This window comes from Saimiri boliviensis, chromosome 3 (genome assembly GCF_048565385.1).
Source record: "Saimiri boliviensis isolate mSaiBol1 chromosome 3, mSaiBol1.pri, whole genome shotgun sequence".
In the NCBI taxonomy this organism is placed as follows: Eukaryota; Metazoa; Chordata; class Mammalia; order Primates; family Cebidae; genus Saimiri; species Saimiri boliviensis.
In genome coordinates, this window is record NC_133451.1 from 38,817,919 (window position 1) to 38,840,569 (window position 22,651).

Consider the following 22,651-nt stretch of genomic DNA (forward strand, 5'->3'; position numbering starts at 1 on the left):
ACCGTAGATAAAATGAACATAAATGTAGATGTTCGTCTTGGATATTGACTTAATAAGGGTTAATACTTTGGTAGTAAATATTATGTTAAGCATAGGTACTTGGAATTGATTACAAGGTATATTCCCTAGCTAATTTGAAATTTTTATCTTTAAAATAACTCTTTTCTCATTTCTGCAGGTTCTCTGAAATTAAACCAGGGTGCTTGAAAGTCATGCTAAAGTAAAATAAACGTCCTTGAATTAGAAGTATGAAGGTTTGTAGGTTAAAATTACTTTTATTTGCAGTAATTCAGTCAATTCTACCCTAAACATGTGTTTTATTATAAATAATATTCAGGTATGAAGCAAAAAAAATTAACGATGTTTTTCAAAATCCAAGAGAGGTTTTTTTTTTAATTAAATGAATCAAATGCAAATATATTGCCTGTTATAACTAATACAGAGAAATTTTATTGATTACAAAATGTCTAAGAAAATTATCAGCTACAGTTTTAAAGTTTAAAGTGCTCTGATTGTTTCTCAGAAAAGGTTATCTTTGTATTAATTGTTGTGTGACATTTAGTAATGTCCTAAAAGTCTTTTGTGAGAAGTATTTAAAGTGCTTTGAGACCTGATTCATGCCCTCAAAGACTGGTATTAAAAGAAGAAAAAGGACGTAGTAGTGGGCAGTAAAGAAAAAAAGGAGATTTAACAAAAACACTTGAATATTTTTTAATTTCAAAACTAAACACATAAAATGATTTTATTTTGCCATATCGTACAGGAAGGAAGACATGTTATTGCGCTTTCTTCTGCTTTGTATATGATCTTGATCTTTTACCTTTTGTTCTGTTCTTTTGTGTGCATTTTATGGGAAGAAAGTTGGGTCTGAGATTATATTGCAATTTTATACTTTATATAGACAGAAAAGTTTTCAGAGAAAAAGAAATGGTTAAATATCTTCCAGATGTTGCTGCCTTATCAAAATGCTTCTTAGAACTGTCTATATAAGTGGTATTTCAGACAGTACTAAATAATTATATTTTGTTTTTGAGGCATGTAATTTTTAAACTGCAGTAGGTTAAAATTATATTAACTTAAAAAATGTAGAAAATATTTTGGTTATAATTGTCCAGGTGCAGTGGCTCATGCCTGTAATCCCATCACTTTCGGAAGCCAGGGTGGGTGGATCACCTGAGGTCAGGAGTTCAGGACCAGCCTGGCCAATGGGGTGAAACCCCATCTCTACTAAAAATACAAAAATTAGTAGGGCGTGGTGACGTGCACATGTAATCCCAGCTATTTGGGAGGCTGTCAGGAGAATTGCTTGAACCCGGGAGGCAGAGGTTGCAGTGCGCCAAGATTGAGATTGCACCATTGCGCTCCAGCCTGGGTGACAGAGCAAGACTCGGTCTCCAAAAGAAAAAAAGAAAAGAAAAAATCTTAAAAGGAATCCTTACAATTTAAAATATTTTCACTTTTATTTCAAAAAAGAGCCAGCTTTCTCAAAGGAAGTTTTCATTAACTTGTGTTGATGGTTCGCTAATAAATTGTTAGTATGCAAGTCAAACCTGTGTAAAGGAGGTTATAATGTGTTTAAGTAAAATTTTCCAATATGAGACAATGGCTTAAATTTGTCTTTGGAAATGGAGAAAATTTTCAACATATTTAATTTTAACAAACAGTTGTGTTGCTTTTTGTTAAGCTTAAAAATTTTGGATCAGGAATTATAGGATTGAGCTTGTACCAAAAGAATCCTGAAGTACCAGAATGGTTTTCCAAAAAGAGCAAACATTTCAATGAATATCACACCCCAGAACAGTTTTTTATATATCGTGATTGCATGCTTTTAAAATACGGAGCCTTATCACTGAATTTTAGTTCCATAAAAATAAAAATACATGTTTATTATTTAGAAATGGTCCGTGACTGGTATTGAAGTATTATTCACACTTATGTTTATAATAATTTGTTTAATACCAACAGTTTAGCACACTTTTATAATATCTAGAACAATTCTATAGGTTAAAAATAAAGCAGTCCTTTTGACAACTTACTGTAAACTATAAATGTTAATGAAATGAGATATTTCTATGTATAAATTAAGAGTATGAAAAACAGTGCTAAAATGTGGAGTTACTGGAATGTGTGCAACTGCATACTCACTTGCTGTGTTTTTGTATTTCCTTACCTGGTTTTAAAACTTAACTTTTGGGCACTTCAGCTAGACTTATTTCAATATTATAATTATGATTAATGAAGGAGCCTTCAGAAGTAGAGGTGTGGTATTCTTTGGGCAGAAACCAAATGAAAAAAGCTATGTTGTTTACTATATCAATGTTAATATGCCTTATTTTGGTAAATCTTATATCTTAATCATTGTTGATAAATATACAGGCAAAGTTTGAACATCATATGTATTTTTATGAAGCTGCTTAATTCTAACTTGCCTTCCACCCCACTATCTAGCATAGTTTAAACAACACGTAATTATGAAATAAAAGCTTATAATCCCTCCTTTCTTTTTTTTTGGCCGTTTCTAAATCCTGTATGCTCGAGGTAAAGATAGTTTGGAGATTATAAAAGTTTTCTCTGTTACCCATTTCTAAATCCTGTATGTCAAAGATAGTTTTGATATTATAAAAATTTTTATGTATTGGTGTAGGTTGAGTATCCCAAATGAGAAAATTCAAAATCTGAAATGCTTCAAAATCTGAAACTTTTGAGCACAGACATGATGCTCAAGGGAAATACTCTTGGAGCATTTTGGATTTTACATTTGTAGGTTAGCGATGCTCAATAAGTAAATATGATGCACATATTCTGAAGTCTCCCCACAAACCCCAGCAATCCAAACACTTCTGCTCCTAAGCATTTTAAGTAGGAGATACTCACTCAGCCTGTATATTTGTGCCAATACATGACTCATTAGAATGGTTCTTTGTAAACTTAGTATTTTAAAAGTGCAGCACTTCTGTAGTTTGGAAGATTTCAGTAATAATTATATTCATTCAGTAGTCTCTTACCATTATCTGCCAGATGGAAAAAGAGAACTAATGTGGAAACTCCAGAGGGTGTCCAGTTGGACCAGGGAGGCACTTGACGCTTAACAGTGTTTTCAGTCTGTGCATCTCTTACTCCAATGTCAGAAATAGAAGTCTTTTTTTTTCTTTCATATTTTGGCTCTTCATATTTCTCTACATTATTTTTAAGTTGCAGTTTCTTCAGTTTGTTAGTATTTCCATACTATTTGCAATTCTATGGATTCTATATATCTATAAGATATATAGTAGAAAATTTGACTTTAAAGCATCTTGAGTATTATATTTTGAGAAGAAAAGCTATACTGCTCTTCTGGATGGTTTCCATCCTTTATTTTGGTCTTTTTCTTTTTGAATTCAAGGGTTTCGTATGCTTAGAAAGTGGACATGTATAATAGTGAGATTGATTATTTCTGAACTGGAATTTGGAAACTTTTTGAAACTCAGGAAATTGCTCTGACAATGTTTTAACTGCTCTCAATTTAAGAAAATGACTACATGTATAAAAAAGACAAAAATAACATGTGCTGTTTTTTCCAAGTGCTTTTTCTAAATGCTTTTCCATTGTGCAATGAGGTGAAGTTTGGTAATTTTTCGGTGTAGTAGTTAAATATTGCTTTATTTTTATTTACATGTAAAGAAAACAGATTTAAATGTTTATGTGGCAAAACAAGTGGCATCTAAAAGGTAAAGTAAGTTTATGTAGAATATATGTTAATGGTGCTTATTTTTAAAATGTAATTCAAGTTTACAGTATTGCTTAATGCTTCTTTCCAGAATTTAATAGAGAAACAAGGCTAGAACACATCTACACTCTGAAGAGCCTTTTATAACTTCTATTATATGATGACAAAGTTCATTATTTTCCTTAAAGTTGAGCAGTTGACTTTTATGGTCCAATGGTGAACTTAATAAATGAATTAACTGTGAGACTTCACATTAAAATACAATATTGTAGCTATCAGTTAGAGAATATATTATAAAATTTTCAGGCAGTATATCAGAAAAAAATGTTTTATTTGTACTGTAAAGAAAATGTGATTTTGCTGTTAACTCTGTACTTTTTAAATTGAAAATGTTTTATAACTTTGCTTTTAAAATTTCTTATGAAGCCATTTGCAAATTACATGCTTAATTTAATAAAGTACTTTAGCCACAGTCCAGTGTGAGGAAATCCTTCATTTGATGTATTAGGGTTAGTGGTTTAAATATTTTTATGTGTAATTTTGTAATTTCAGGGTAAAGTGCCATAAAAATTTTATTTCTGTACCACAACTTTTCTTCTAGTTTATTTTCTGTAGCACTTTTGAACCTGATAAATGGATTAGCTATAGTTTGTCTCTTCACACCCTGTATCTTTTGACTGACATCAAAATTAAGAATTAGATCTCTTAGAGGCCAGGTGTGGTAGCTCATGCTTGTAATCCCAGCACTTTGGAAGGCTGAGACAGGCAGGTTGCTTGAGGTCAGGAGTTTAAGACCAGCCTGGCCAACATGGTGAAACTCTATCTCTATGAAAAAAAAAAAAAAAAAAAATTAGCCAGGCATGGTGGCTCGCACCTGTTATCCCAGCTTTTTGGGAGGCTGAGGCACAAGAATTGCTTGAGCCTGGGAGGTGGAGGTTACAATGAGCCGAGATTGTGCCACTGAGCTCCAGCCTGGGCAACAGAGCAAAACTCCTTCTCAAGAAAGAAAAACAAAACAAAACAAAAGGCTGAGGGCAGTGGCTCACGCCTGTAATCCCAGCACTTTGGGAGGCTGAGGTGGGTGGATCACCTGAGGGCAGGAGTTTAAGACCAGCCTGACTAACATGGAGAAACCCGTCTCTAATGAAAATACAGAATTAGCTGGGTGTGATGGTGCATGCTGTAATCCGAGCTACTCAGGAGGCAGAGGTTGCGGTGAGCCGAGACTGCGCCATTGCACTCCAGCCTGCGCAACAGGAGCAAAACTCCATCTCAAAAAAAAATCTCTTGAGAGACTCAAGTAATGCTTTAAATAATATTAATGACCTTTGGACTTTATATTTGAGTCCAAAGCAGAATAATTCACTCATTTCGCAAGGACTTAAACATATTTATCCAACAAACATTTAGAGCACTTGTTGTTGGGGTTACAGTGTAAATGTGATAGAGCTTTTATCCAGGGTTATCATTATTCTTATCCACTGCTATGTGTATAGTGACTTATACTATGATACATTTGTATATGTTATATTTTAAATCTCAAAGAGAATTTTATTACATAGGTAGTGCTATCCCAATTTAATGAATAAAGCCACATAGAGAAGTTAACTGGTTTGCTGTTTAGTGTCAAAGGTATAACTTGAACCTAGGTTCTCTGATTCCCAATGTAGAGCAGCTGCATTTGTGCCAAAAAAGAATAGTTACTTATAAAGAGATAATATTCTGTCCTCCCCAGAGAATTGTGGCTCAACAGTATATATTTTTTGAAAACCTGACATCTATGAATCTGCTTTCTTCCTTTATACGAAAGCTGGTACTTCGGAAAAATCCAAATTACTAGTGGCTAAAGGTAAAAAGTTTATTTTTTTCTTCCTATAAAATCCCAGAGATAAAAATTCCAGGACTGTTGAGAAACTTGTTTTTCATGAAGCTTTTGGGATTCTAGGAAAGTTCACCATGCTGCCATACCCAAGATCATTTTCCTAGGCCAGGATGGGTGGCTACATCTCTAACTCTCAAATCTATATTCTACTGGAGAAAAGACAAAGAAAGGGAGCAAAAGGCAAATGCCAGTGGTCTTAAAGATGGTATTGGAGGTTGCCGTAGGATACTTCTACTTACAGCCTATTGGCCAGAAGGTAGTCATGTCACACCTAGCTGCAAGGGAGGCTGGGAAATTGTCTTTTTCAGACTGCCATTTTCTGCTGAAATTTGGAATTCTTTTGGAGGAAAGAGAATGGATATTAGAAGAATGAATAACTGTCTCTGCCACATGTTTTTTATTATATGCAAATAATGTGAAAATCAGTTCTTGATACGATACATTCCTTCAACAGATTTTTTTTTTTTTTTTTTTTGAGACGGAGTTTCGCTCTTGTCACCCAGGCTGGAGTGCAATGGCGCGATCTTGGCTCACCACAACCTCCGCCTCCTGGGTTCAGGCAATTCTTCTGCCTCAGCCTCCTGAGTAGCTGGGATTACAGGCACGCGCCACCACGCCCAGCTAATTTTTTGTATTTTTAGTAGAGACGGGGTTTCACCATGTTGACCAGGATGGTCTCGATCTCTTGACCTCGTGATCCACCCGCCTCGGCCTCCCAAAGTGCTGGGATTACAGGCTTGAGCCACCGCGCCCGGCCTCCTTCAACAGATTTTTGTTGATGACTTCTGAGTGTTAGGAATCAAGGAAAGAAAATCAGTTTTTTTTTTTTTTTTTTTTTTTTTTGAGATGAATTCTTACTCTATCACCCAGGCTGGAGTACAGTGGCACCGTCTCCTGTGTAGCTGTGATTATAGGTAGCCACTACCATGCGCAGCTCATTTTTGTATTTTTAGTAGAGACAAGGTTTCACCATGTTGGCCAGGCTGGTCTTGAACTTCTAACCTTAGGTGATCCACTCGCCTCAGCCTCCCAAAGTGCTGTGATTACAGGTGTGAACAACTGCGCCCAGCTTGGGGATTTTATTTGGGGAGGATTGCTCTATATGATCCTGTTCTAGCCTCAAACAAGAAAGAACTAAATGACATGGACTGACTTAATAAGTGCTAATGGCAGGAAGTACATTAGTCAAAGTATGTTCCTGGCATTGCTGCATCAGCCTGCCCTATTTAATATAGGATACATGTACAGATGTCCCCCACTTAGGATGGTTTGACTTATTTTTCAATTTTATGATGGTGTGAATGCCATATGCATTTAGTAAAAACCATCCTTCAAAGTTTCAGTGTTTTTTTTTTTTTTTTTTTTTTGTTTGTTTGTTTTCACTAGTGATGGGCTAGTGATATGCAGTGTGATACTCTCCTGTGATGGGCAGTGGAGTCAGCCACGCTATATTAACTTTTCTAAGCACATTTAAGGTAGGCTAGGCTAAACTATGATGTTTCGTATCTTAGGGGTATTGGATGCATTTTCCACTTATAATATTTTCAACTTATAGTGAGTTTATTACTTAAGTGACCCCATTGTAAGTTGAGGAACATCTTTATTTCACACACATTTCTTAGTTAGAAAATTCAGACTGGGAGAGTTGGGGAAACAAAAGATTCTGAATGAAATTATTAAACACACACTAAAAACACTGCATAGTTGATAAGATAAAAGGGGCTTAGGTCAGAAATCTAAGTGAAAATATTAGAGGCACTTTTGCAAAAGGTGCCTCTGCTCCTGACTCATGTTGAGTTTCAGTTTTCAGTTTTGGGGTGGAGGGACAGATGACAAAGGGCAGCAGACTTTTAAGACACTCCATAAAGCTAACACCCCACAGAGCTTTGTCCTCAGTGGGGATGGGGATGAATAAAATAATTTCGCCCTCCTTCCCACCCCCAGAAGGCCTGCAAGGAATATTGTCTTGGCATGAGCAGAAGAGGTCAAAAAATCAGTCAGTCAATCCTGACAAGTTAAAATCACTACTGGCCCTCGCAGAATAACGGGCCGAAGTCATAACACCTAGAGAAGTTGGAAAAAAAAAAAAAAAAAACAAGTGGAGAATTGAATTGGTAGAGGCCCTGGCCATTAGCTGCCTGGCAGATGCAAACACAAATTTTCTTAGGGAGAATCCACCCTCATCTTGGAGAATTAGTTCTGATGAAGACTGCAGATCCAACAACCCATTTATTGGCATTACAGAGGGAGGACAGAGGAATATGTCAGACATCACCATCGGGATGCAGTTACCAGGATAGACGGGAAACTGACAACACAGTTTCTTTAAGTTTCAGATAAAATAAAACCACACAAGTGGAGGGAGAACTTACGCATTGAGACATAAGAAGCATATACCAGTTGCAATTTGTGGACCTTTTTTAGGTACTAGTTGACAGTCACACGATAGTTGGCAATGTGAACATTGACTCGATAATTAAAAGAACGATTGTTTTTTAGGGATGATGTGGCTGTATTTTTAAAAGGATCTCTATTTAAAAAAGAGATATGTGCTGAAATATGTATGTAAAATGATACGAAGTCAGCTATTTACTTCAAAATAAGATGGAGGAAATGGGTGTGGGTACTTAGGAAACAAGATTGCCCATAAGTTTGTAAATGGGAAAGATGGGTGTTTATTATACTAGAATGTCTGCTTTTGAATATATGCAAAGCTCTATAAAAAGCATTTTTAGGCCGGATGCAGTGGATCATGCCTGTAATCCCAGCACTTTGGGATGCTGAGGCAGGTGGATCACAGGGTCAGGATTTCGAGGCCATCTGGCCAAGATGGTGGAACACTGTCTCTACTGAAAAAAACAAAAATTAGCCAGGCATGGTGGCGAGTGCCTGTAATCCCAGCTACTCAGGAGGTTGTGGCAGGAGAATTGTTTGAACCCAGGAGGCACGAGGTTGCCATGAGCCTAGATCATGCCACTGCCCTCTAGCCTGGGTGACAGAGCAAGACCCTATCTCAAAAAGAAAAAAGCATTTAAAAAAATTTGGTGGAAGAGCTGGAGAAGTGGATTCTAGATCTGGCTTTGGAGATGAATTCCAGAATGCTGCAGAATTAACCAGCATAGTAGCTGCTACCTCTGCTGTAATTTAAAGGTGAGGAATCAGGAGGCCACCATGGCACTATTGCCACAACTGTCTCTTACCATTTTCAGAGCTGGTGACTAGGCACCAGAAAAGTGTTGTAGAAAACCTGACATCTCCACCATTTGCCTTTTGAGCAGAATGAGCCATACCAGTGGGTAGATGGCCTCCACCTTACTTTTGCCTTCCAAATCTCATTGGACTGTATCTAATTGGTAGAAACTAGTATATTCTAACATATATGGAATTTTACTTTCAAGAAAGAGCTGGGAAATGTTTTAAACTTTACAGAAGGGCTTATTAGAAGTAGAGTTGGGGTCGGGTGTGGTGGCTCACACCTATAATTCCAACACTTTGGGAGGCCAAGGCAGCCAGATCACTTGAGGTCAGGAGTTTGAGACCAGCCTGGCCAAGATGGTGAAACCCTGTCTCTACTAAAAATACAAAAATTAGCAGGTGTGGCGGCACGTGCCGGTAATCCTAGCTACTCAAGAGGCTGAGGCAGGAGAATTGCTTGAACCCGGGAGTCAGAGGTTGTGGTTAGCTGAGATCGCACTACTGCACTCCAGCCTGGTGACAGAGCGAGATTCCGTCTCAAAGGAGAAGAAGAAATAGAGCTGAAGGATGAATATCAAATGTTCCTATTTGCTACACTGATGGTACTTGTTAAACCAGGTATAGAAATAAAATGGCTTGACATATTAGTTGCAAAAGCATTTCATGTCAACTGAGGTATTTAGAGATGTGCCAGGGAGTACCCCAAGTCCAAGTCCAAGATAAACTTAGGGTATATTTCGGGAGCATTGCTTTTACTCAATGGCAAATAATATACATTATTATTTAATGTAGCTTACTGGTGTATGTATTAGGGTTCTCCAGAATAAATAGGAGATAGATAGGGGATATATTAGGAGAATTGGTTCCTTCAATTATGGAGGCTGAGAAGTTCCACTTCAGGCCACCTGCAAGCTGGAGAACCAGGGAAGCCAGTAGTATGGCCCAATACAAGTCTGAAGGCCTCAGAGCCAGGAAAGCTGATGGTATCTCTCAGTCCAAGTCTAAAGTTCTTAAAATCCAGGAGAGAGGACCCCATCTGGGCCTCTCCAAAGGCTGCTTGAGTGTCCTTAAAACAAGGTGGCTGATTTCCCCAGAATAGGTAATCCATGTGAGCAAAACAGAAACAGTACCTTTTATGACTTCTTATTGGAAGTTTTTTTGCAGTTATCTGCCAGATTCTATTTGTTAGAACCAAGCCATTAAATTCAGCTAACTTTGAAGCATAGTAGAATTAGCTCTACCTTTTGAAGAATTTGTGTATGTATTTGGAAGCCGTTGTCTAAGAATGTCAAAGAATTTGTGTATGTATTTGGAAGCCGTTGTCTACTATGTACTAGGCACCACTAGGTACTTTGCAAATGTACCCAGTATAGTCATAACCACCCACTGGGGTAGGTATTACAGTCCACATGGCAGACATTGGTGTCCTACCCAACAGGTATTCTTTCTATCACAGCTCTTTTTGTTCAGTTATCTGGTGGCAGTGTGCTCAGAGATCAACCCCTCTGTAGCTCCTGCAGGTGAATTTTGATTGGTGGAAAAGCCCATCATGGCAATGTCATTTCCCCTTGCCAGTGACTAAAGGATGGATATATGATCATGCCAATGAAAATTCTGCTAGAATGATTCCAGGAAAAGTTTTCCTCACGAATACAGAGAAACACACAGGGAGAAACAGACTCTTCTTCAGTGAGACTCTGTGTCTGTATGTGATGTCTGGAATTGCAGTTGCCTTGTTCAAACCATGAAGAGACAAACCTAAGACCCAACCCAAAGTGCTAAGGATGGTGAGTGTATGTGTAGAGAGAAAAATGCTCTATTTTTGATGATCTCATTGAGCCCCTGAATTAACCCTGGAACTGACCTTTAGTGACCTTGTTATGGAAGACAATAAGCTACCATTGTTTGGGTTTTGTGTTACAGCTGAAAGCATCCTAATGACTTGATGTACCCCGTTTTACAGACTAGGAGACATGTTCAGAGAGATTATAGAATTTGCCAAAACTTTCTCAGCTAATAATAGCAGAGCTGGGTTTCAGACTGAGATGTCTATGTTCTAAGCACCTAGTACTTTCCTTATCACTTAAGTGACTTTTCTCCAGCAATTCTCAGGAATCAGAGAGGAGAAACAGAGACATCAGTTGGTTTCAGCAGAGGTAGTGATTGGCAGACAGGTATGAGAATGGGTCAGTGTGGAAAGGAAAGAAGCCAAAATTCAGGATGCTATGTGCGTACAGTTGAAAAACTCGACTGTGAGATACAGGTTGGTAAGAAGTCAAGTGGAATCCAGAGGGGACCAATAGACTGGAATAGTGGAGGTGAGTAGTGAAGATATAGTTGAGGTAAGAACAGATTCAGAAAGTTTTGAGAGGGAGGGAAAGTGGAAGGAGGTTGTAGGAAGGGAGAGAGCTTCAGAGTTCAGGATGTTTGGATGTGGGTGTTTGTTCCTAATGGAGTTTGATTTGTGGCTGAGCATGGAGATGATGGTCGTCAGAGTGGAGAAGGTCACAGAATTGATAGCAAATTTCTGAATCATCCACTTTGTGTACATATTAACTACAAAAGTGATAGGCAGTGCAGCGGAGAGGAAGATTGAAAGCCAGTCTGCTGTTAAGTCTGGGTGAATTAAAAATGTTTTCTTTATTTGCGTGGTCCCCATTCTTCACACTGATGGGATCTGACTCAATACAGCCCCACGCTGAAGAAAGATTTATAGATTATTCTGTTTTAATCTGCTGCTTTGCCCAGACTGGAGAGACGAGATGGATAGGGCCACTGGGAGGGGCCGAAAGGAGATGGTCATGAGAAATGGAGTTTCCTAGGTCTTTCTGAAACAGTTTTCTGCAGTGGGATCTCACTGTTTTGTTTGAAGTTGCTTGTTGCCTATTTATTTAATCCACCTGAATTTATGAAAACCAACAAAATAGGCTTACAGATTACTCATTATTTCAGATTATTGCACTTTCCCTATTTTTAGAAACAAAAGCAACTCTGCTGATCCCTTTGCTGATATTCTGAAGACTGCTGATCTCTTTGCTGAGTTGTAGAATAAGAAGAGCTTACAGTCTTAAGCTCTGGGCTATGATTTTCTTTTCATTGTTCTGTCCTTTCTTAAGTATAATTAATTTTTTCTTTCAAAAATACTTTTTGGCAGTGGGTTACATAGGAATCTATTTTTAAAGTACCTTATGAATTTTATATTACCTTCATGGAATCATTAGTTAGAATATCTGAATATAGTTTCTCACTTGTCCCTTATATTTCTTGGTTCCTGTCCTTAGAGTCCTTTTAATAGTTTTAGGTCTTATTTCTGTGATTTTGTTGTAGCTAACTCAAATCTTTTTTTGGAAATAGGATAAAAATCAATCTGTGCTTTTTTTTTTTTTTTTTTTTTTTTTTTTAACTTTCTCTGTCACCCAGGCTGGAGTGCAGTGGCACGATCACAGCCCACTGCAACTTTTGCTCCTGGGCTCAAGCAATCTTTGTGCCTCATCCTTCCAAGTAGCTGGAACTACAGGTATGCACCGCCACTTCTGGCTAATTTTTGTATTTATAGTAGAGATGGGGTTGTGCCATGTTGGCCAGGCTGGCCTTGAACTCCTGGCCTTAAGTGTTCCATTTGCCTTGGTCTCCCAAAGTGCTGGGATTACAGGTGTGAGCCACTGCCTCTACTTTTAAGGGGATAAAGAAGCAAGATGCAAAAGGGTACTCACAGTATGATCCATTAGTGTGTTTTTTGAAAGGACATGTGTGGATAAATCCACTGATACACTACTATACATCTCTCTCTCTCTGTACATATATGTGTGTGTATATGTATGTATAAATGCAAACCCCCATATAGAGTGAATAGAATAGATTCTAGGCCCCTTATGATTCAGCTTCAGAGGATTTCATGTTCAGAAGTCAGTATTCCTCAAAGAACTTATAGGAAACATTTGTGTTTTATGTAGCGCAAGTTGAAGTTGGTTTTCCCTACAAATTCTGTCTCCCGCTCTCATATTCCATATATAACCCCAAAGCCTCTGTCTCTGTATTTCTTCCCCTCCTCCTTTCACCAAAACTCTCCCTGACATCTCTACCGCTGCTAGACATATATTCCTTTCCATTTTCTTTCTGTTTTCTTCTGCCTGTAGTGAATAGTTCTGCGCCTTTTGCATGTAAATTTCTCATCTCAGCTTTCTTGGTTCTTATAGAACACACCTCCCTCCCATTTATTTTATCTACACACTAAGACCGTGGCAGGAGGGAGGATAGTCAGTGGGAAGCAGTCAGGGTGCAAATACTGGCATTTTTTTTTTTTTCGTAGGCAGGAGGAAGAAAGTTATGAATACTCTCACAGTAATAAGTTTTCCCCTTTTTCACACAAAGAATTTCTGAACGATTCTGTAAGTAACTGTGAACAGCAGGTTATCTTGTGGGATAGGCCTGTGGGGTCAGAGGTAGGAGAGTAAGATTTTGCCTTCATTTTCTGAACAGTTTTTGTTTTAAAACTACATATATTACTATTAGAGAGCCATTTAAAAAATAGAGATAATTGGCTGGTTGTGGTGGTTCACACCTGTAATACCAACACTTTGGGAGGCCAAGGCAGGCGCATCACCTGAGGTTGGGAGTTTGACACCAGCCTGATCATGGAAAAACCCTGCCTCTACTAAATATACAAAATTAGCTGGTATGGTGGTGCACGCCTGTAATCCCAGCTACTCGGGAGGCTGAGGCAGGAGAATCACTTGAAGCCGGGAGGCAGAGGTTGTGGTGAGCCGAGATCGCACCATTGCACTCCAGCCTGGGCAACAAGAGTGAAACTCCTCTCAAAAAAAAAAAAAAAAAAAAAAAAAGTGTGTGTGTGTGTGTATATATATATATATTTAATAGGTGTACTTTTTATTTTAAAATTTTATGGGTACATAGTAGGCGTATACATTTATGGAGTACATGAGGTATTTTTGATACAGGCATGCAATGCGTTTAGTCACATCAGGGTAAATGGGATATCCTTCCCCTCAAGCATTTATCCTTTCTTTGTATTACAAACAATTCACTTACTTAGTTCTTTAAAAATGTGCACTAAATTATTGTTGATTGTAATCACTCTTTTGTGCTATTAAATACTTGATCTTATTCATTCTAACTATACTTTTATGGTTTAAAACATAGTGAAAATGTTATACTTGATATTAGAGTGAATTATCCAGTGTACAAATTATATGTATTTTATTATGTTTCTCTTTAGGCTGCCTTCTAGTACCAAATGTTATAGTCAGATAATTGAGCTGGTATTTGTGATGATCTGATAGTATCAGGAAAAGCACTAATCTGCCTTTTTAACTCTTAAATGGATACAACTGCTGTAAGAAGGGAGGACAGATCCAAGAGATCTAATTGGAGTTCCAGAGTGAATACAAGAGAAAAGCCAGATTTAATAGAAGTATATTTCCTGAGCTGAATAAAGCCTTATATTTGCAGGTTGAAAGTGTTCTTTAAATTCCAGGCAGGATTGATAAGAAAAGGCATATAGCTAAACATACTCTGACAGAATTCCTGAATCTCAAAGTTAAGGAGAAAAACATTTAAGATTCCAGACAGAAAGAAGCTATTTACAATGGGAAAAGAATTGGACTGGCATCAGACAGTGGGATTATATCTATACCTGTTAAGAGAAAAGGAAAGTAACTGAAGAAGTCTCTTTCTAGCCAAGCATCATTCACCTGCCAGAGTGAGAGAGATGCGGAAAGGATTCCAGGAATCTATCATCTGCATATCCCCATCTGAAGAAAACGAAAAGAGGACTAACTAAATAACAAATTAATGAGAATAGAGACTTCAAGAAATGAGAAGGTAAAGTAGAAAGGGAAAATGATGAGTGAAAAATAAGCTTTGTAATATACATTGGCATGTATATTAATATACTTGGATGATGATGAAATCACTGGAAATGTGTACTATATGTGTTAAATAAAGACTCTTAAGATAAATGAGACTCACTTAACTAGAGCCTGGGAGTAAAAGTTGCAATTTTTCTCAGCAAAACCTATGAGGTGGTATTGGAAGAAGTAAAAATATTCTAAAAGTATTCCCATATTGGGTGGAGGGAAAGTATCAAGGAATAGAGTAACTTGGTGGGGAAATAGTATATTCTTACTGTTAATAAGAATAATAGTAATAAAATATGTGTTTGATGATGTGTGTTAAAAAAGAACATAACCGCTAATGGAGTGGGAAAGCATAATGTCATTTTGAAATTATAAGAGGAGACAAGGGAATAAACTGTAACTTGATCTTACCAGTATATACAAAGAAAATGAAGTAAGTTTAATAGTAAATATAAGCAAGAGAGAAGGAATAAAAGGAAGAATATCAGTGATTATATTAAGTGTAAATGAGTCCAATTTTCCTATCAAAAGACAGAGACTATAAGAATGGATTAAAAAGGAACCCAGTGAATATGTTGTTTACAGGAAACACACTTAGATTGATAAAGAAATGTTTAAAGCAATTGGAAAAGTGATACTACAAATATGTAAAGAAATTAAAGGGCTGGGTGTGGTGGCTCAAGCCTGTAATCCCAGCACTTTAGGAGGCCGAGGCAGGTGGATCACGAGGTCAAGAGATTGAGACCATCCTGGTCAACATGGTGAAACCCCGTCTCTACTAAAAATACAAAAAATCAGCTGGGCATGGTGGCGCGTGCCTGTAATCCCAGCTACTCAGGAGGCTGAGGCAGGAGAATTGCCTGAACCCAGGAGGTGGAGGTTGCGGTGAGCCGAGATCGTGCCATTGCACTCCAGCCTGGGTAACGAGCAAAACTTCATCTCAAAAAAAAAATAAATAAATAAAATAAAAATTAGGAGAGGCAATATTAATATCAGAAAAGGTGAGACAAGCTGAACTAAAAAGGGAGAAGAACAGTACCTATAAAATCATAATATATGTGGCCGGGTGCGGTGGTTCACGTCTGTAATCCCAGCACTTTGGGAGGCTGAGGTGGGCAGATCACGAGGTCAAGAGATCGAGACCATCCTGGCCAACATGGTGAAACCCCGTCTCTACTAAAAATAAAAAAATTAGCTGGGTGTGGTGGCACACGCCTGTGGTCCCAGCTACTCAGGAGGCTGAGGCAGAAGAATCGCTTGAACCCAGGAGGTGGAGGTTACAGTGAGCTGAGATTGCACCACTGCACTCCAGCCTGGTGACAGAGCAAGACTCCATCTCAAAGAAATAATAATATGAAGATTAGCATCGAATAATATAATAGATAAACATAAATCAGAAGATTGTTATAAATGTAAGGATAACCTCATAAAAATGGAATTTGTGGATTTTACTACACCTGTTTCAGAACTAGACAGATCTAGTAGACAAAAAATAAGAGACCATAGAGAAACCAATTGACCCATTTGCTTTAATAAATATATACAGAATTATACATTCTTCAGAGAGTAGATACATATTTTCTAAATGGTCATGAAGTTACAAAAATGTATCATAAACTTGGCCACAAAAAATAAAAAATAAGGGCTGGGTGCGGTGGCTCTTGTCTGTAATCCCAGCACTTTGGGAGGCCGAGGTGGGCAGATTACCTGAAGTCAAGACTAGCCTGGCCAACACGATGAAACCCCTTCTCTACTAAAAATATCAAAAAAAGGCTGGTGTGGTGGCACATGCCTATAATGCCAGCTACTCAGGAGGCTGAGGCAGGAGAATTGCTTGAACCTGGGAGGCAGGGGTTGTGGTGAGCCGAGATCATGCCATTGCATTCCAGCCTGGGCAACAAGAGTGAAACTGCATCTAAAAAAAATAATTAATTATTTGCAATTTGAGATCACCCTCCTACATAAGCATTGGATCAAATTAGAAACTAAATTGAAATTATAAACTTTGTAAAGTAAAAAAGGGAAACTTGGCGTAACCAAACCTACAAGACCCAGCAAGGGCTGTACATAAAATACACAAACATTGGAAATTCAGTGCTCATCTTAAAAAAAAAAAAAAAGGCTGGGTGCGGTGGCTCATGCCTGTAATCCCAGCACTTTGGGAGGCGAAGGCTGGTGGATCACCTGAACTCAGGAGTTCAAGACCACCTTCACCAACATGGTGAAACCCCATCTCTACCAAAAATACAAAAATTCACTGGGCATGGTGGCAGTTGCCTGTAATCTGAGCTACTCGGGAGGATGAGGCGGGAGAATTCCTTGGACCCAGGAGGTGGAGGTTGCAGTGCTGCACTCTAGTCTGGGTGACAGAGCAAGACTCTATCTCAAAAAAAAAAAAAAAAAAAAAAAAAAAAAGTAAACCATAAAAGAAAATAGAGGAGGAAATTAATAAAAGTCTCATTAATGAAATTTAGAAAAGATGAAAATCTCTGAAAAAAGGTGAAAGTCAAGTTCACTTTATGAACTTGAGGGTAAAAAAACTGTTCAATAGCTATATCAGGTCAGGCATTAACTTAAATGATTGGGTTAATATGTCATGGGCCATTTAAGACAGTGCAATTGCATTTCACATATCCTTATTTTGCTCAATAATGTCTTTTCTATTTTGGTTCCCATTTGATATGTTGGAAAGGGATTGGAACTAGGAGATAAGTGATATGAAAAAGGCTTTTACATGTTTATGGTTGACAGGTTTATTTGGGAACTTGAGAATACAGTTTTAATATTTCAGCAAAAGCAGATTGGTGAATATTTTATTTAGGGATGCCCAATTTAATGATTTAATCAGTTATATTGGAGTTTCGTCAAGGCATTTAGGTATATTTAGCCTATCTTGCTGGGTTGCATGTTTAAAGGACTGGGCTTCCACTTTTCTCAGGCTATTTTTGCCCTTGGCAAGTTCCTCCAACGTGAAGTGCCAGGGCATGCTGTCACCTTCATTGTTTGTCCATCCTTTCTGCCAGAAGCTAGCCAGGAAACCAGGATCCGAGCTCCAGGAGAAGGCTGCCAAGGCCATTGACAGAAGGAGAGTGCCATCTTGTTTTTTACTTACTGATGTTGAGCCTGGTATCTGTGCTACATTTGCTTCCCAGGATAATGGTGTGTGGTGATTCCCATGCGACATGGTCAGAGAAGCATTCCAGTGTTATCTGATGACACTTAGGTTCAGCTTTGGATCATCCCCTGTGATGTGGCCTGGGTGTTATGGCTTGAATTGTGCTCCCCTAAAATTCATATGTTGAAATCCTAACCCCCAGTACTCCTGAATGTGATCTTAATTGGAGGTAAGGTCTTTACAGAAGTAATCAAGTTGCATTAGTCAGGGTTCTCTAGAGGGACAGAATGAATAGGATAGATACGCACATGAAGGGGAGTTTATAAGTAGTATTGACTCATGATCACAAGGTGAGGTCCCACAATAGACCATCTGCAAGCTGAGGAGCAAAGAAGTCAGTCCGAGCTCCAAAATCTCAAAAGTGGAGAAGCTGACAGTGCAGCCTTTGGTCTGTGGTCGGAGGTCCAAGAGTCCCAAAGCTGATGAACTTGGAGTCTGATGTTCAAGGGCAAGAAGCATCCAGCATGGGAGAAAGATGGAGGCTGGGAGACTAAGCCAGTCTTGTCTTTTTTTTTTTTTGAAATGGCCTCCTGCTGTGTTGCCCAGGCTGGAGTGCAGTGGTACTATCTCAGCTCATTGCAACCTCCACCTTCGGGTTCAAATGATGTTCATGGCTCAGCCTCCCTAGTAGCTGGGATTATAGGCGTGTGCCACCACACCTGGCTAATTTTTTGTATATTTAGTAGAAATGGGGTTTCATCATGTTGGCCAGATTAGTCTCAGTCTTGAACTCCTGACCTTAAGTGATCTGTCCACCTCGGCCTCCCAAAATTCTGGGATTACCACCCACGATGCCCTGCCAACAGTCTAGTCTTTTCACGTACTTCTGCCTGCACTTACTCTGGCAGGCAGATTAGATTGGGAGCTGATTAGATTGGGCCCACCCACCTTGAGGATGAGTCTGTCTTTCCCAGTGCAGTGACTCAAATGTTAATCTTTGACAACACTCTCAGACACACCCAGGAACAATACTTTGCATCCTTCAATCCAATCGGGCTGACGCTCAGTATTAACCATCACACAAGTTAAAAATGGGAGTAATTTGGGTGGACCCTAATCCGATCTGACTGGTGTCCTTATAAAAAGGAGAAATTTGGACACAGATTCCCAGAGGGAAGATGATGTGAAGAGACACAGGAAGAAGACACCACACAAGTGAAGGAGAGAGGCCTGGAACAGCTCCCTCCCTTGCAGCCCTCAGAAGGCACCAGCCCTGCTGACACTTTGATTTTGGAAGTTAGCCTCCAGAACTATGAGAGGATAACTTCCTGTTAAGCCACCCATTCTGTGGCACTTCGTTACTGTAGCCTTATCAAACTAATACAATGACGTTGGATCAGGTCACCTCAGCAGTGTGTTTAAATCTGTGAATGACCATTTCACTGCAGACTTCCCAACAATGTGGTTTTTTTCTTTGTTTTTAAGACAGAGTCTCGCTCTTATTGCCCAGGCTGGAGTGCAGTGGCATGATCTCGGCTCACCACAACCTCTGCCTCCTGGGTTCAAGTGATTCTCCTGCCTCAGCCTCCTGAGTAGCTGGGATTGCAGGTGCCGCTACCATGCCTGACTCATTTTTTGTATGTTTAGTAGAGACGGGGTTTCACTATGTTGGTCAGGCAGGTCTTGAACTCCTGACCTCAGGTGATCCACCCACCTTGGCCTCCCAAAGTGCTAGGATTGCAGGCGTCAGCACCGGGCCCCAACAGTGTGTTTTGTGATATCTTAAAATCTCCAAATCTCCAGCACATGCCTGGCTAAAATAATAATACCATTTGTTAAATAAACAAATGAATTGAATTCCTGGGAGCGGTCGCTCACGCCTGTAATCCCAGCACTTTGGGAGGCCCAGGCAGGTGGATCACAAGGTCAAGAGATAGAGACCATCCTGGCCAACATAGTGAAACCCCGTCTCTATTTAAAAAAAAAAAAAAAAAAAGTCAAAAGCTGGGTGTGGTGGCACACGCCTGTAATCCTAGCACTGTGGGAGGCCGAGGTGGGTGGATCACCTGAGGTCAGGATTTCAAGATCGATGAACTTTTATATTGAATCTATGAACTTTTTTGCAAAAGTACCACCCTGTATTTATCTTTGAAATTATGTCCAGTTGATGCCTCCTTGCTGTTAGTTTGCTCCCCCAACTTCCCCTCCCATTGTCCCCATCCCTCCACCCCCAGCCCAGAACAAAATAGGATCTTTGTGTACGTCTAGCTCTACTATTACCATCAGTAGAGGGCCAACTTCCCCTTGAACCTCTTGTCCCCTTAGAGGAACTAGTTTAGGAAACCTCTGTTCTCCCACCTCAATAAATTGCTCAGATCCTGGGTATGGACACATTGGCAACCCAAAATTGCAAAAGGTAGCTGATTACCCTAAATGCAGGAACTCTCTGGAAAGCACCCTATGATGACGAATAGTTTTTGCTTGAATATAGCTGGATGAAGATGAGAATGTGATCCCTGCCAAGTTAGATGCTGTGGGAATACAACCTCTGTCCTCAAGGAGTTATGTAATAGCAGGAAAGAAAATAGGACACTCATTGCTATACTAGGAGGCAGCATTTGTAGTAAACACTATGTGAGAGGTATGAGGGAACAGAGGAAGAAGTTCGTTTTAACTGGGGCAGCCAAATAAGACTCATGGTGGTGGCCAGGGGCAGTGGCTAACGCTTGTAATCCCAGCACTTTGGGAGGCCGAGGCAGGTGGATCACGAGATCAAGACCATCCTGGCCAGCATGGTGAATCCCCGTCTCGACTAAAAATACAAAAATTAGCTGGGCGTGGTGGCATGTGCCTGTAATCCCAGCTCCTCAGGAGGCTGAGGCAGGAGAATCACTTCAGCCTCTCCTGAAGGAGCAGAGGTTGCAGTGAACCAAGATGGCGCCACTGCACTCCAGCCTGACAACAGAGACTCCATCTCAAAACAAAACAAAATAAAAAACAACAAAACAAAAAGGCTCATGGTGATGAGCATCAGATGGAGATGAAGGGAGCTATGCTTTGTGCAAGGTAACAATGTATTCCAATGACACCCTTCCTTGTAAAGTGAGCCGGAAAACAGGCTGACAGTCAGTGGATATACACCAGTGCAAGCGGGCCAGTTACTCACAGTCAGAGTCAACCTGTGTTCTCACTGTATGGAGCCTGGGCCGAACTCTTGTTGAATATTTTGCATATCAGTGCTACCAGCAAACCAGTATTTCCTTTTCTCTGCGTTATCACTTTCTCTTTCCTCTCTCCCTCCCCTGTCCTCTCCTCTTATCTCCCTTTTCTCATCTTTTTTTTTTTTCTTTCTCATTAACTGATGACAAGAAATAGATGGTCTGGATTTGAAGTTTTGCTCATAAACTTTTCTTGGCTTATTTCTGATAATAAAGGCGATAATGCTTGTGAGGAAAAACACTAAAACTATAAAAATGATATAAAGCAGAAGAAATTTGAAGTCCTTATTAATCTCATTTAAAACAAACAACTGGATAACTATTATCAAAAAGACAGGAGAGGCCCGGCACAGTGGCTCACACCAAATTCTAGCACTTTGGGAGGCTGAGGTGGGAGGATTGCTTGAGTCCAGGAGTTTGAGACCAGCTGGGCAACATAGCAAGACACTGTATCTACAAAAAAATAAAATATTAACCTGGTGTGGTAGTGCGTGCTGTAGTCCAAGCTACTTGGGAAGCTGAGTCAGGAGAATCACTTGAGCCTGGGAGATGGAGGCTGCAGTAAGCCGTGATCATCTAAAGAAACTAAAAATAGGCCGGGCGCGGTGGCTCAAGCCTGTAATCCCAGCACTTTGGGAGGCCGAGGCGGGTGGATCACGAGGTCAAGAGATCGAGACCATCCTGGTCAACATGGTGAAACCCCGTCTCTACTAAAAATACAAAACATTAGCTGGGCATGGTGGCGCGTGCCTGTAGTCCCAGCTACTCAGGAGGTTGAGGCAGGAAAATTGCCTGAACCCAGAGGCGGAGGCTGCAGTGAGCCGAGATTGCACCATTGCACTCCAGTAACAAGAGTGAAACTCGGTCTCAAAAAAAAACAAAAAACAAAAAACAAAAAAAAACTAAAAACAAAATTAGTAGATGACCCAGCACTATTTTAATGTCTCTGTATATTTGGCTTTTTATTTTCTATATTTCACACACACACACACACACACACACACACACATATACACACACACACCAGGCTTGGTAGCTCATGCCTATAATCCTAGCACTTTGGGAAGCTGACGTGCATGAGGCCAGGAGTTTGAAACCAGTCTGGGTAAGATGGGTAATATACCAAGACCCTGTCTTTACCGAGAAAAAAAAATTAGCCAGGCACGGTGGCATGCACTAGTGATTCTCCTGCCTCAGCCTCCCGAGTAGCTGGGACTACAGGTGCATGCCACCATGCCCAGCTAATTTTTGTATTTTTAGTGGAGACTGGGTTTCACCATGTTTGCCAGGATGGTCTCAATCTCTTGACCTCGTAATCCACCCACCTCAGCCTTCCGAAGTGCTGGGATTACAGGCATGAGCCACTACAGCCGGCTGAGTTTAGATCTTAAGCAGAGTGATCCAGAGACCAGAAGCATCACCCTCGTGAGCGAAACTCTGTCTCAAAAAAAAAATTATATATATGTAATTTTAAAATCTTTTTAATATTCATATAAAATAAAATTTTAGTTTTAATATTTATATAAATTATAAATATATAAATATTAAAATATATATGACATACTATAGAATATATATTATATATAAATTTTTAAATTATATATATATAATTTTTTTGACACAAACACACATATGTGTATATATATATACCAAATCCCT

The 22,651-nt window shown here is 39.3% G+C and overlaps 1 protein-coding gene across 9 annotated transcripts in view; it reads left to right on the forward strand.

Annotated features, from left to right (window-relative positions):
• N4BP2 (NEDD4 binding protein 2) overlaps positions 1 to 14,761 on the forward strand; it is a 105,032-nt gene extending 90,271 nt beyond the window's left edge. For all 9 annotated transcript variants that reach the window (XM_074396034.1, XM_074396030.1, XM_074396031.1 and 6 more), the window contains one exon: positions 179 to 14,761. In XM_074396034.1, the coding sequence (XP_074252135.1) occupies positions 179 to 224 (46 nt within the window). In that variant the 3' untranslated portion in view covers positions 225 to 14,761. The remainder of the gene's footprint in view (positions 1 to 178) is intronic.
• The last annotated feature ends 7,890 nt before the right edge of the window (positions 14,762 to 22,651 follow it).